A 15798-nucleotide genomic window follows, 5' to 3' on the forward strand; every position below is an offset into this window, starting at 1 on the left:
AAACAAAACAAAACAAAACAAAAAACACAACTAGTGTTTTAATTTATTTATTAATTCTACTGATTTTCTGTTTTCTAACTTATCACCTGCTTTTATCTCTATCAATTTATTTCTTCTGATTTACTTTGTTGTTCCCTGTCTGGCTTTTTAAGTAGATATTCATTTATTTTTTCCCTTTTAAAAACGTCTATGATATAGGTATTTGGTGCTATAAATTTCCCTTCAAAAACTGGTTTATGGGTATTCCAGAGACACTGATATATCATGTTAGAAACAACATTATTTTCAAGAAATTCTACAATTTCATATTTTGTTTTACACCTTTAAACCAAGAGTTGCTTAACAGATGGAATTTTAATATTTAGAAGCAAGAAAGTTTTTGGTTTTTAAATTTGTACTTTGATTGCATTATAGTGAGAAAATGTTGATTTTTTGTTCTTATTTTAATGTATTGAGCTTTTCTCTGCATTCATTTATGGTCATTGTTCATAGATGTTTGATGTGCACTTGAAAATAAGACACTTTCCTTGCTGGCAGACAAACATTACTATGAATATCCACAAGATAATGCATTATCAATTATGATATAGAGGTTTCCTATAACCTTATAATTTCTGTGCACTTGACCTGCCAAGGACTGAGACAGATACGTTAGTCTCCATTATTAATGTGTGTCTACTTATTATTTGGTTCTTATTGTTTCCACCTTGTGAAATTTGTTTATTTTCTTCAAAATTAGATACTAACATATATTGTATTTTCATTGTGAATTTTAGTCTTTGGCATTATAAGTATCTTTGCCTCATAATTTTTTGGTTGAATTGTGTTTTGTGCAATACTAAAATCATATAATCTGCTTTATTTTTATTTTCATTTGCCTGGTATACATTTCACATCTCTTCTCTTTATCCTTTCTGGATCACTTCGGATTAAAGCATCTCCTGTATTCAGCATGGACTCAGATTTTTTTCCTCATCTGTAAAATCCAATCTGAAAGTTTTTTTCTTTTTTCCCTTAAACATTGATATGAGCCAGGCATGGTGGCTCAGGCCTATAATCCCAGCACTTTGGGAGGCTGAGGCTGCAGGCCTGAAGCCAATTGTTTGAGAGAAGCCTGGACCACATAGTGAAACCTCATTTCTAAAAAACTAATAAACCAGGCTGGGTGGCATGTGCCTGTAGTTCCAGCTATGTGGAAGGCTGGGGCAAGAGGATGGATTGAGCCCAGAAGTTCAAGCTCATAGTGAGCCATGATCGTGCCACTGCACTTCAGCCTGGGCTAACAGAGCAAGACTCAAAAATAAACAAAAACAACCACCACAAAGACATCAATATGACTGACATTTTCATCTCCGTTTCATCGTAGTATTTTATTTTTAATTCTATTTAATGTATGGCAGTTTACGGTTTATTTTATTTGTCTTAACTAGATAGTTCTTTGGGCACTTAAAAATGGTAGAATTCTTCTTCCAGCAGTTATCTTTTATTAAAAGCTTTATTCAGAACTCTTGGTCCACTCCTCTCTAAGACAATGCATGTTAGTTCCCTACTACGCCCAATAGTGAGGTTGTCTAGCAACCATTTTTCCATCTCTCTTCCTCTACATCCAATTTTAATCATAATTATCTTAATATTTATACTCTTAGTTACATTTAACAGTTTACAATTCTATTGTCAGCTTCAACTGATCTCTTCTTATTCAATTGACATCTACAAGGAGAATCAAGAGAGGTATTCTACTTTCTAGTTCTATTCTCACATCTCCCAGTTTTGTACTATTAAACTATAACAGATAGAACATTTACAAAGTATTCTGGTACCTTCATTCCCATTTTTTATCTTACATAGTTAAACATATTCAGTGCTCACCTTGAGGCTTTTGCTGAAACTTCTTCAATCTTACCTTGGTTTTATAAAGCTTTTTTTTTTTTTCAATATAACTCAAGGGAACACCTTTCAGTTCTGGCATATTCATAACTGTGTGTCTGGTTTTATACTCAAAAAAATAATTTAGCTGGATATTAAAATTCTTGACTCAGATTCTCCTTTTGAGTAAGTAAAATACATTCTTCCCAATGTTTTTTTAACAAAAAAAGATGATTTACAAAAATCCAATCCAAGCTGATACTCTTTCCCTTATAAGCATTTGAACATTTTACATGGATCCACAAAGGTGTTTTTGTGTTAATGTTTATAGTCAAATAGATTTGTTAAGCTATATTTCTGTGCAAACTAGTCTGAGTCAATTTTCCCAGGTATTCATTCAATATCTAGATTTAACTAAATTTTTTTAATTTTAGAAAATATATTTTTGAACTATAATAGTATTTGTTCTGTTTAATTGACTTTTTAAAAAAATGTCCAGGGACTCCTTTTACATGTAGGTTGAATCTCTTTTACCGAACTTCTATATTTACCTTTCATCTTGAATGTCTTTTATCATTTTCTTTATTTACTTATCTCATTTGTATCCTTTTTCCCTATTGTGCTCTCTGTATTTGCTTTCTATTATATTCCTTTGTACTTTGTCTTTATTTCTGAATTTTTTTCTAATGCTTTCCTAATTTTCATCAGTTCTCATTTCATATATTCCTGTTGTCTAGCAATTTCTGATGTTTTATGTGTTTTCTTAACTTTCTTAAGCTTAATTTGCAAATATATCATTAGTTTTCACCTGTTTAGCAGACACATTTTTATGGTGTACTCTTGTTGTCTGCGAGAATATTTTTTGGTTCATCCTGATTTTTTTTTGTATTATTAAAAAAAACTGTGATATCCAGAAGTTGTGTGACACAGAAATCAGGAGATATAGAAAAAAATAGAGAGAGAAGATAGGTAATTTGGAGGCATGTTGTGAAAGTCCTTTTAAGCCACACGTAAGATCTTGGTTCTACATAGAGAGCTGGCAGAATATTTTAAACACATAGTATTTACAAAGAAAAGTGTAATCATATTTACATTAAAAAGTGTCATGATCATCAATAATGTTTTCTAGTCATTTCTAGTCATTAAGAGAAGTTTGTTAAAGTCTTCCATTATGATTGAAGATACTTCTTTTTCTTCTTAGAGTTATATCATTTTTGATTTATATATTTTGAAACTACGTTATTGGGCACATACAGGTTTATGACATTTTCTACATAGATTGGCATCTTTGTCATATTAAATGTTGTTCATTATTTTTAGTAATGCATTAAGACCCAAAGTCTACTTTACACTAAAGTATTATCATATCAGCTTCATTTCCCATCCTGCTACTTTCAACACTTCTGTCTCTACACTCTTAATTTCAAATGATATATCTTTCAGTTCTAGGAAAGTCCAACAATGCAGTAAAATTCTCCATCCTTATATCTGTGGTATCTGACTTGTACTCTATTTCCCTGAATATATTAATCACGGTTATTTTTAAAACCTTGTCTGCTAAGTCCAATACCTGGGTCACCCATAGTATTGTTTCTATTATGTTTTTTTTTCTTGATTTTTTTGCCTCTTGACATACTTGTAATTTTTGACTGAAAGCTAAATGCTATGTATATTACAAAAAAAACTCCCAAGGCTCAAAATTATATTATTGTACTCCAGAAAGGTGGGCAGATGAAGCAAGAGAAGACTTCCTTACTATAAACAGAGTTGAGCAGACTCAAGGCTGGATTGCAGCTTGGGTGAGATTCCATCAACTCCTGGTTTATCCAGGGGTCAGCTAAGGTGTCCATTGGGAATTCCCACCCTACTAGCAGGTACTGACCTCTAATATTCATAGCCTCAGCCCTGAAATATTGTTAAAAACCCTACTCTGCTTCTAAAGGTTTTCTGCTGAGCCTACCCGTTTCTTGTCCTCCTTAGCTCCAGAATTGAATAAAATATGTTGACAGGAATACTGGTAGTGTCAGGCATGGCACTTGACTCTCCATGGCCCTAAAGTTTTCAAGTTTTTATCTCTACATCCCTGCAATATCAAAAAAAAGTTCTGCCAATTTTTATGCACAACTTCACCTCTTACCATTCATACACACACACACACAGAGAGATGCATCCCTCTGTATGGCCTTTGCCTGAAACATAGGTCTCTTTTTTTTTTGTTGTTTAGAAATGGCAAACTCCTTCAGAGAAAAAGTAGCTACAGAATGTGAGCTGCCCCTTTGCATCTCACAACCTAGTTAAACCAGGTTTTGTGTAGTAGTTCTGATAGGCACCCTAGTCAGTTTCACGCTATTCCATCATAGCTAGTGCTGAACCTGAATATGAAGAATGTGATCTTATTTGGAAATAGGATTTTCTGCAGAAGAAATTAACTGAAGGGTATTGAGATCAGCTTGGATTTAGGGTGGGCTGTAAATCCATTATCAGTGTTGTCTTAGTCTGTTTTGTGATGCTATAACACAATACCTGAAACTGGGTAATATACAAAGAATGGAAATGTATGTTCTTACAGTCCTGGAGGCTGGAAAGCCCAAGGTCAAAGAGCCAGAGTCTGGCAAGGCTTCCCTTCTGCATAATCACACAGCACAAGGTGAAAGGGCCTAGAGACAAGAGAGGGACAAACTCACCCTTTGTAAGGACCCCACTCCCATGGTAATGACATTAATCCTTGCAGGAGGGCCAGCTCTCATGGCCTAATCCACCTCTTAAAGTTCCCACCTCTGAACACTGCTAGAATGGCAAGTAAATTTCAACATGAGTTCTGGAGGAGACATTCAAACCTAGCTAGTGTCCCCAAGAGAAAGAACGGGGAAACGAGAGATGTGCAGAGGAGGAAAGTCCACTTGGAGATGGACGCAGAGGCCAGCATGATGCAGCCACACACCAAGGAACCCCAGGGACTGTAGCAGCCACAGAGGCCAGGGAAGCGTGCAAGGTTCCTCCCTTGGACCCTGCAGAAGGGGCCGGCCCTGCTGATGCTTTCATCTCAGACTTCTGGCCTCCAGAGTCGGCAGAAAATAAGTGTCTATTTTTTTAACCCTTTTCCTGTTTAGAATTTTAAAATGCGGGTTACTGCCAGCGCTCATTTAACTTTACATAAACGTGCTATTTGAGGCTGAAGCAAATTTGAATGATTTTCAACGTGAAAATAAAATATAAAAACTGTTCTTGAAGTTATTTCTTTTTTTTTATTATACTTCAAGTTTTAGGATACATGTGCACAACGTGCAGGTTTGTTACATATGTATACATGTGCCATGCTGGTGTGCTGCACCCATTAACTCGTCATTTAACATTAGGTATATCTCCTAATGCTATCCCTCCCCCCTCCCCCCACCCCACAACAGGCCCCGGTGTGTGATGTTCCCCTTCCTGTGTCCATGTGTTCTCAAAAACAATAAAGCTTTTTAAAAGAGCACAGAGGAGAATACCATCATGATTTGGAAGTGAACAACGATTATTTAAACAGGACAGGAGAAGCACTAGACAAAAAGAAGAGATTGGTATTTGACATACAGCTATTCAGTAACATCTATAATTTCGCTGAATTGTTCACATTAGTTATGGTTTATTTATTTATGGACTTTTTTTGGTTGGTAAGCTATTAATTATTGCCTCAATTTCAGAGCCTGTTATTGGTCTATTCAGAGATTCAACTTCTTCCTGGTTTAGTCTCGGGAGGGTGTACGTGTCGAGGAATTTATCCATTTCTTCTAGATTTTCTAGTTTATTTGCGTAGAGGTGTTTATAGTATTCTCTGATGGTAGTTTGTATTTCTGTGGGATTGGTGGTGATATCCCCTTTATTGTTTTTTATTGCATTTATTTGATTCTTCTCTCTTTTCTTCTTTATTAGTCCTGCTAGCGGTCTATCAATTTTGTTGATCTTTTCAAAAAACTGGCTCCTGGATTCACTGATTTTTTGAAGGGTTTTTTGTGTCTCTATTTCCTTCAGTTCTGCTCTGATCTTAGTTATTTCTTGCCCTCTGCTAGCTTTTGAATGTGTTTGCTCTTGCTTCTCTAGTTCTTTTAATTGTGATCTTAGGGTGCCAATTTTTAGATCTTTCCTGCTTTCTCTTGTGGGCATTTAGTGCTATAAATTTCCCTCTACACACTGCTTTGAATGTGTCCCAGAGATTCTGGTATGTTGTGTCTTTGTTCTTGTTGGTTTCAAAGAACATCTTTATTTCTGCCTTCATTTCGTTACGTACCCAGTAGTCATTCAGGAGCAGGTTGTTCAGTTTCCATGTAGTTGAGCGGTTTTGAGTGCGTTTCTTAATCCTGAGTTCCAGTTTGTTCGCACTGTGGTCTGAGACACAGTTTGTTATAATTTCTGATCTTTTACATTTGCTGAAGAGTGCTTTACTTCCAACTATGTGGTCAATTTTGGAATAGGTGTGGTGTGGTGCTGAAAAGAATGTATATTCTGTTGATTTGGGGTGGAGAGTTCTGTAGATGTCTATTAGGTCTGCTTGGTGCAGAGCTGAGTTCAATTCCTGGATATCCTTGTTAACTTTGTCTCATTGATCTGTCTAATGTTGACAGTGGGGTGTTAAAGTCTCCCATTATTATTGTGTGGGAGTCTAAATCTCTTTGTAGGTCTCTAAGGACTTGCTTTATGAATCTGGGTGCTCCTGTACTGGGTGCATATATATTTAGGATAGTTAGCTCTTCTTGTTGAATTGATCCCTTTACCATTATGTAATGGCCTTCTTTGTCTCTTTTGATTTTTGTTGGTTTAAAGTCTGTTTTATCCGAGACTAGGATTGTAACCCCTGCCTTTTTTTGTTTTCCATTTGCTTGGTAGATCTTCCTCCATCCCTTTATTTTGAGCCTATGGTGTGTCTCTGCACGTGAGATGGGTTTCCTGAATACAGCACACTGATGGGTCTTGACTCTTTATCCAATTTGCCAGTCTGTGTCTTTTAATTGGAGCATTTAGCCCATTTACATTTAAGGTTAATATTGTTATGTGTGAATTTGATCCTGTCATTATGATGTTAGCTGGTTATTTTGCTCATTAGTTGATGCAGTTTCTTCCTAGCCTCGATGGTCTTTACAATTTGTCATGTTTTTGCAGTGGCTGGTACCGGTTGTTCCTTTCCATGTTTAGTGCTTCCTTCATGAGCTCTTTTAGGGCAGGCCTGGCACCCCCCAGTAGGGGCAGACTGACAACTCACACAGCCGGGTACTCCTCTGAGACAAAACTTCCAGAGGAACGATCAGGCAGCAACATTTGCTGTTCACCAATATTCGCTGTTCTGCAGCCTCCGCTGCTGATACCAAGGCAAACAGGGTCTGGAGTGGACCTCCAGCAAACTCCAACAGACCTGCAGCTGAGGGTCCTGACTGTTAGAAGGAAAACTAACAAACAGATAGGACATCCACACCAAAACCCCATCTATACATCACCATCATCAAAGACCAAAGGTAGATAAAACCACAAAGATGGGGAAATAACAGAGCAGAAAAACTGGAAACTCTAAAAATCAGAGCACCACTCCTCCTCCAAAGGAATGCAGCTCCTCACCAGCAACGGAACAAAGCTGGACGGAGAATGACTTTGACGAGTTGAGAGAAGAAGGCTTCGGACGATCAAACTACTCCGAGCTAAAGGAGGAAGTTCGAACCCATGGCAAAGAAGTTAAAAACCTTGAAAAAAAATTAGACGAATGGCTAACTAGAATTACCAATGCAGAGAAGTCCTTAAAGGACCTAATGGAGCTGAAAACCACAGCACGAGAACTACGTGACGAATGCACAAGCCTCAGTAGCTGATTCGATCAACTGGAAGAAAGGGTATCAGTGATGGAAGATCAAATGAATGAAATGCAGTGAAAAGAGAAGTTTAGAGAAAAAATAATAAAAAGAAACAAACAAGCCTCCAAGAAATATGGGACTATGTGAAAAGAACAATTCTACGTCTGATTGGTGTACCTGAAAGTGACAGGGAGAATGGAACCAAGTTGGAAAACACTTTGCCCGATGTTATCCAGGAGAACTTCCCCCATCTAGCAAGGCAGGCCAACATTCAAATTCAGGAAATACAGAGAACGCCACAAAGATACTCCTCGAGAAGAGCAACTCCAAGACACATAATTGTCAGATTCACCAAAGTTGAAATGAAGGAAAAAATGTTAAGGGCAGCCAGAGAAAGGTCGGGTTACCCACAAAGGGAAGCCCATCAGACTAACAGCTGATCTCTCGGGAGAAACTCTACAAGCCAGAAGAGAGTGGGGGCCAATATTCAACATTCTTAAAGAAAAGAATTTTCAACCCAGAATTTCATATCCAGCCAAACTAAGCTTCGTAAGTGAAGGAGAAATAAAATCCTTTACAGACAAGCAAATGCTGAGAGATTTTGTCACCACCAGGTCTTGATTATTTCTAAACAGAACATCAGAATCATCTGAATCAGCAGAATCATTTATTTCAGAAAAATCAGATTCATCAAATGAATCTTCAGCCAATAACTATTCAGGAATGATGTTATCATCATGACTAGAAATGCAACATTTTCTAGAATTTGGCATTTTCAGCAATCAATAATTACTACATTTTGTAAATGAAAATACCACTACTAAAAACAGAATGCTACAGATAGAATGATGTTTTTTGTTTCCAAAGTCAGGATACTAGAGCGATGAGAAAATAATAATAAAAACAGGATATTCTGGGGCAACATGATCGTGAGGTGAATGCTGCAGCTGCAAGGCCACTCGTGAGTATTCTTGGGGCAAATGGGAAAAGGGTTAAGCCTCCAAGTTTGTGGTAGTTTGTGGCATCGCTAGGAAATTAATACAGGCCTTTTAAAATAGATTATGGACAAGTGGATGTGTATTAGTACCTGCCCCAAATCCACCATGAGGCGCATGCGCATAATGTGGAGGGGGCAATTCCGTTAATATAAGCACATTGTTTCCTATGGATCTAACTTAGGAAAGGATCACACCATTAAATACATTAAATACACAGGATCTGGTGTTTCACTAATTAATATTATCATCTTGTAATAAAAAAGAAAATATAACGTGTAGCACAGTGTCTTTCAAATAGAAGGCACTCAACAAGTATCTGTGAAATGATTAATAATTAATTCATGAGTGATTACTGTTTATCATGCTTCAGTAAAAACATCTTTCATACCTCACACATTATTAAAATGCTATTACTGTGTAAGAGTCTTAAAATATTGACCAACAGTCAAGCTGAAAGTAGGTTTCTACCCTAATATGCAACAATATTAAACAGTCTACACATTACCAAAGTCTAGACTCTCCACATTTATAGACAGTCAAACAGTACATACGTGTCTGTCCTCGGCCCCACAAGCCGCGAATCGTCCATAAGGACTGAAAGCGATTCCACATGGATAGCCGCGGGTTGGATGCCCTTCAAAGTGGCGCTCACACCTACAGGGAGGAAAGAAACACCAGGAGAAAAATCATTTTAAAATTTGAATGCAAATTAGAGGAAAGAAAACAACTTGTTGCTTTTCTTCACAAAAAGGAACAAAAGAATAATGAAAGAATATTTTATATGTGAGAATTGTTAAATGGTTAATGGGTCTCTCTAGAGGTATTTAAAAATAATTCAAACACTATTCAAAATCTTAAATTCCCAAAGATGACAAAACTAATAGTAAATAAGCTTTTATATATGATAAATATTAAATGTAAACATATTCTGGAAATTTTTTAAATATCAAAACAAACCTAACAAATCTTCTAAAATAATAAATTATTTAGTTAAATTATTCAGAGACTTTTTGGAGGTAAAACATTCTATCGAGGGTGGTTAAGTTTCACAACTATTTAAAAAGTGCCATATAAAATTTGTTTATTGTAAAAAGATGCCAAGAAATTCTTGTTATTTCTTGTTAATCATGTCCTATGTAGTATAAATTCTACAAAGATAATTCTTTTTTTTTTTCTTTTTTTTTTTTTTTGAGATTGAGTCTCACTCTGTCTGTCACCCAGGCTGGAGTGCAGTGGCGTGATCTAGGCTCACTGCAATCTCTGCCTCCCCGGTTCAAGCAATTCTCCGGCCTCAGCCTCCCGAGTAGCTGGGATTACAGGCATTCACCACCACACCCGGCTAATTTTTGTATTTTTAGGAGAGACGTGGTTTCACCATGTTGGCCAAGCTGGTCTTGAACTCCTGACCTCAGGTAATCCACCTGCCTTGGCCTCCCAAAGTGCTGGGATTACAAGTTTGAGCCACCGCGCCTAGCCAAGATAATTCTTTTTTTTTTTTGAGATAGAGTCTCGCTCTGTCACCCAGGCTAGAGTGCATTGTCACAATGGCCAAGATAATTCTGTCTAGAAAAATTCTGTAGATGGTAATATAGGCTGTAGAAAATAACCTGAACTGTAGTGTACTACTGAGAAAAGATTAAATCTTTATAAAAATGTCATAAACATTTGTCACAATATTTGTCATAAATTTAATTCCTTTTTTCTTTTACATTGATTTTTTTAATTTTCACATTCTTTACTATTAAAAAAAAAGAAACACAAAGAGAAAAATCATCAAAGTACTCATAATCCTTCCATTAAATGACAACTCCAGAAAGTACTGTGACACATATACTGCACATTTTCTCTGCATATGCAAAGGGCTTTGTTTTCCTTTAACAAAGTAGAGATGCATATTATGCAGCTTTATATCCTGCTATGTCTACCCCAGAATACACCATGAACATTTCCCTCACGATCATGTGTTTCTTGTCTAATGAGCTCAGCGAAGAGGCCATAGAGAGCAGTGGCCAAGAGCAGGTGACCCAGGGCCAGGCTCAACTCTGACCCCAGCTAAGCCCCTTCTCATCAAATGAGCAACTTTGGTGAGTTGCTCACCTCTGTGCTGCATTTTCCCCATTCATGAAATGGGCTTAAATGAGTTCATAAAGAAATTTCTTCTTACAGCACGTGGCACATTAATAAGTGCTCTAGAAGTGTAATTGGACTGGGTTCAGGAGAAATTTTAAAATTTTTGAAATGAATGAAGGTGATAACACAACATAGTAAAGCCTGTATGATACAGTAAAAGTAGTGTCAAGAGGAAAGTTTATACCATCAAATGCCTATACCAAAAAAACTAGAAAGATCACAAATTAACAACCTAATGTTGCACCTCAAGGAACAAGAAAAGCATGACCAAACCAAATCCACAGTTAGCAACAGAAAAGAAATTTAAAAGACCAGAGCAGAATTAAATGAAATAGAGACCAACAAAACAATTTAAAAGATCAACAAAATGAAAAGTCAGTTATTTGAGAAGATAAACAAAATTGATAAACCACTTGTAGACTAACCAAGAAAAAATGAAATCTAAATAAACAAAATTAGAAATGAAAAACAGACATTACAACCAATACCACAGGAATGCAAAATATCATCAGAGACTATAATGAAAAACTACACACTCACAAAATAGAAAACCTAGAGGAAATGGATAAGTTCCTGGAAATACACAACTTCCCAAGCTTGAAGCAGGAAGAAATAGAAAACCTGAACAGATCAATAATGAGTAGAAAGACTGAATCAAGAAAAAAAAAAAATGTCTCCCAACAAAGAAAAGCCCAGGACCAGAAGAATTCATAGGCAAATTCCACCAAACATATAAAGAAGAACTAATATCAATCCTGAAACTGTTCCAAAATGTCAAGAAGAAGGGAATGCTCCCTAATTCATTCTATGAGGCCAGTATCACTCTGATACCAAAACCAGACAAGGACAAAACAAAGAAAGAAAACTGCAGTCCAAGATCCCTGATGAACATAAAAACAATTTTCAACAAAATACTACCAAACAGAATCCAACAGCACATCAAGAAGATAATACACCATGACCAAGTGGGTTTTATACCAGGGATGCCAGGATGGTTCAACATACAAAAATCAATAAATGTGATACATAACATAAACAGAATCATGGACAAAAAAATATATGATCATCTCAATAAATGCAAAAAAAGCACTTAATAAAAGTCAGCATCTCTTCATAAAAATCCTCAATGAAAACTAAGCATTGAAGGAACATACATAAAAATAATAAAGGCCATATACAACAACCCAATAGCCAAGGTCATACTGAATGGGGGAAAATTGAAAGTCTTTCCTCTAAGAACTGGAACAAGACAAGGATGCCCACTATCACCATTTCTATTCAATATAGTCCTAGCCAGAGCAATTAGGCAAAAAAAAAAAAAAAAAAAAGTGTTTTTTTTTTTAAAGAAGTATCCAAATTGGTAAAGAGGACATCAAATTATCCCTGCTCACTGATAATAGAATCTTACATCTAGAAAAACCTAAAGACTCCATCAAAAACACTCTTAGATTTGATAAATAAATTCAGTAAAATTTCAGGATACAAAATCAATGTGTAAAAATCAGTAGCATTTCTATACATCAGTAATGATTTAGCTGAGAACCAGACATCAGTCCTATTTACAATAGCTATAAAAACAATGAAATACCTAGGAATATAATTAACCAAGGAGGTAAAAGGTCTCTATACAGAAAACTATAAAACATCAATGAAAGAAACTACAGATAACAGAAACAAATAGGAAAACGTCCTATGCTCATGGATCAGAAGAATTAATATCATTAAAATTAACATACTGCCCAAAGCAATCTATAGGTACAATGCAATGCCTTTCAAAATACCAATGTCATTTTTTACATTAAAAAAAAAAACACCCTAAACTTCATAAGGAACCAAAAAAGAGCCCAAATGGCCAAAGTAATCCTAAATAAAAAGAACAAAGCTGGAAGCATCACCTTCCCTGACTTCAAATTATACTACAAGGTTATAGTAACCAAAACAACATGGTACTGGTATAAAAACAGACATACAGACCAATGGAACAGAATCTAGAACTCAGAAATAAAACTACATATTTACAGTCAACTGATCTTTGAAAGCTGACAAAATCAACAATGGAGAAAGGACACCCTTTGTAATAAATAGTGCTTGAAAAATTGGATAGCTATAGGCAAAAGAATGAAATTGGACCCTTATCTCTCCCCATACACAAAAATAAACTCAAGATGGATTAAAGACTTAAGTGTAAAACCTGAAACTATAAAAATACTAGAAGAAATTCTAGAAAAAACACTTCCAGACATTGGTCTAGGCAAAGAATTCATGACTAAGAACTCAAAACCAGAGGCAACAAAAATAGACAAATATGACTTAATTAAACAAAAATACTCTGCACAGCAAAAGAAATAATCAACAGAGTGAATGGAAAACCTGCGGAATGGGGGGAAAACTTGCAAACTATGCGTTTTACAGGGGACTAACATCCAAAATTTACAAGGAACTCAAACGACTCAACAAAAAATACCACAAATAAATCCATTAAAAAGTGGGCAAAGGACATGAATAGATATTTTTACTTTATTTAAAGTTCCAGGATACATGCGCAGGATGCGCAGGTTTGTTAACATAGGTAACATGTGCTATGGTGGTTTGCTGCACAGATCAACCCATCACCTAGGTATTAAGCGTCACAAGCATCAGGTATTTATCCTGATCCTCTTCCTCTCCTTACTCCGCTGACAGGCCCCAGTGTGTGTTGTTCCACTCCTTGTGTCCATGTGTTCTCATTGTTCAGCTCCCACTTGTAAGTGAGAACATGCAGTGTTTGGTTTTATGTTCCTGTGTTAGTTTGCTGAGGATAATGGCTTCCAGCTCCACCCATGTCCCTGCAAAAAACATGATCTTATTCCTTTTTATGGTTGCCTAGTATTCCGTGGTGTATATGTACCATGTTTTCTTTATCCAGTCTATCACTGATGGGCATCTGGGTTGATTCCATGTGTCTGCTATTGTGAATAGTGCTGCAATGAACATATGCATGCATGTATCTTTATAACAGAATGATTTATATTCCTTTGGGTATATACCCAGTAATGGGATTGCTGGGTCAAATGATATTTCTGGTTCTAGGCCTTTGAGGAAATGCCACATTGTCTTCCACAATGGTTGAACTAATGTACGTTCCCACCAACAGTATAAAAGCCTTTTAAAAGAGGATATACAATGGCCAGCAAGCATATGAAAAATGCTCAACATCACTAATCATCAGAGAAATGCAAATTAAAACCACAATGAGATTTCATCTTACACCAGTCAGAATGGCTATTACTAAAAAAGACAAAAAGTAACAGATACTGGCAAGGATGCAGGGAAAAGGGAAAGTTTATACAATGCTGATGGGAATGTAAATTAGTACAACCTCTATGCAAAACAATGTGAAGATCTCTCAAAGAACTAAAAATATAACTACCATTCATTTCAGAAACCCCACTGCTGGGTATCTACCAAAAGAAAAAGAAGTCATGATTTCAAAAAGACACATGCACTCATATGTTTATTGCAACAGTATTTATAATACCAAAGACATGGAATCAATCTAAGCGCCCATTAACAGGCGACTGAATAAAGAAAATGTAGTATACTTGTGTGTATACACACACACACACACACACACACACACATATATATATAATGTAATATTATTCAGCCATGAAAAAAATGAAATCATGTCTTTTGCAGCACATGGATGGAAGTAGAGGGCATTATCTTAAGTGAAACAACTCAGAAACAGAACGACAAATACCACATGGTCCCACTTATGTGTGGCAGATAAATAATGTGTACACATGGACATGGAGTATGAAACCATAGACACTGGAGACTCAGAAGGGTAGAGGGTGGGAAGGGGATGCAGGAAGAAAAATTATTTAATGGGCAGAATGCACATTATTTGAGTGATGGATACCTTAAAAGCCCTGACTTCACCACTACAAATCTAACCATGTAACAAAATTACACTTGCACCTCCTAAATATATACAAATAAAAAATAAATAAATAAGCAATAATCACTAGAAAATGGATGTTGTTGGCTGTTTGCTGAGTACTAAGAAGATGCCAGGAGTTAACTACACAGTCATGCATCACTTAATGCTGGGGATACATTCCGAGAAATATGTCATTAAGCAATTTTGTCCCTGTGTGAATGTCACGGAGCATACTTACACATACCTAGATGGTGCAGCCTACTACACACCTAAGCTGTGTGGTGTAGCCTATTGCTCCTAGGCCTATTGCTCCTATTGCATGTAAAGTATGCAACTGTACTAAGCAACTGTAACGCAATGGTAATTATTAATATACCTAAACAAAGAAAAGGCACAGTAAATATATAGTATAAAAGGAAAATGAAATCTCCATACTGTTTTCCATGGAACTAAAAGTAGATTTCTTACAGCACTAAAAGCAGATCTGGCATACAATCCAGCAATCTCACTACTTGGTATCTACCCAAAGGAAAATAAGTCATTATATCACAAAGACACTGTGTGTGTATGTTTATTGCAGTACAATTCACAATTGCAAAGATATGGAACCAATCTAAGCGCCCATCAACCAATGTATTAGTCCATTTTAACGCTGCTGATAAAGACATACCCTAGACTGGGCAATTTACAAAAGAAAGAGGTTTAATTAAACTTACAGTTGCACATGCCTGGGAAAGCCTCACAATCATGGTGGAAGGCAAGGAGGGGCAAGTCCCATCTTACATGAATGGCAGCAAGCAAAGACAGAATGAGGAAGAAACCTCTGATAAAACCATTGGATCTCATGAGACTTATTCACTACCACAAGAACAGTATGGGGGAAACTGCCCACAAGATTCAATTATTTCCAACCAGGTCCCTCCCACAACACATGGGAATTATGGGAGTACAATTCAAGATGAGATTTGGGTGGGAACACAGAGCCAAACCATATCATTCCACCCTGGCCTTCCAAATCTCATGTCCTCACATTTCAAAACCAACCATGCCTTCCCAACAGTCC

General features: G+C 36.4%; 1 protein-coding gene across 12 annotated transcripts in view; it reads right to left on the reverse strand.

Moving 5' to 3' along the window:
• WDR27 (WD repeat domain 27) overlaps nucleotides 1–15798 on the reverse strand; it is a 251268-nt gene that overhangs the window by 142578 nt on the left and 92892 nt on the right. For all 12 annotated transcript variants that reach the window (XR_010134419.1, XM_063708010.1, XM_063708008.1 and 9 more), the window contains one exon: nucleotides 9232–9334. Coding sequence is in view for 11 of the 12 variants with exons in the window: in XM_063708010.1 (XP_063564080.1) it covers nucleotides 9232–9334 (103 nt within the window). In the remaining variant the exon portion in view is untranslated. The remainder of the gene's footprint in view (nucleotides 1–9231; nucleotides 9335–15798) is intronic.

Source organism: Gorilla gorilla, chromosome 5 (assembly GCF_029281585.2).
Source record: "Gorilla gorilla gorilla isolate KB3781 chromosome 5, NHGRI_mGorGor1-v2.1_pri, whole genome shotgun sequence".
Taxonomy (NCBI): domain Eukaryota; kingdom Metazoa; phylum Chordata; class Mammalia; order Primates; family Hominidae; genus Gorilla; species Gorilla gorilla.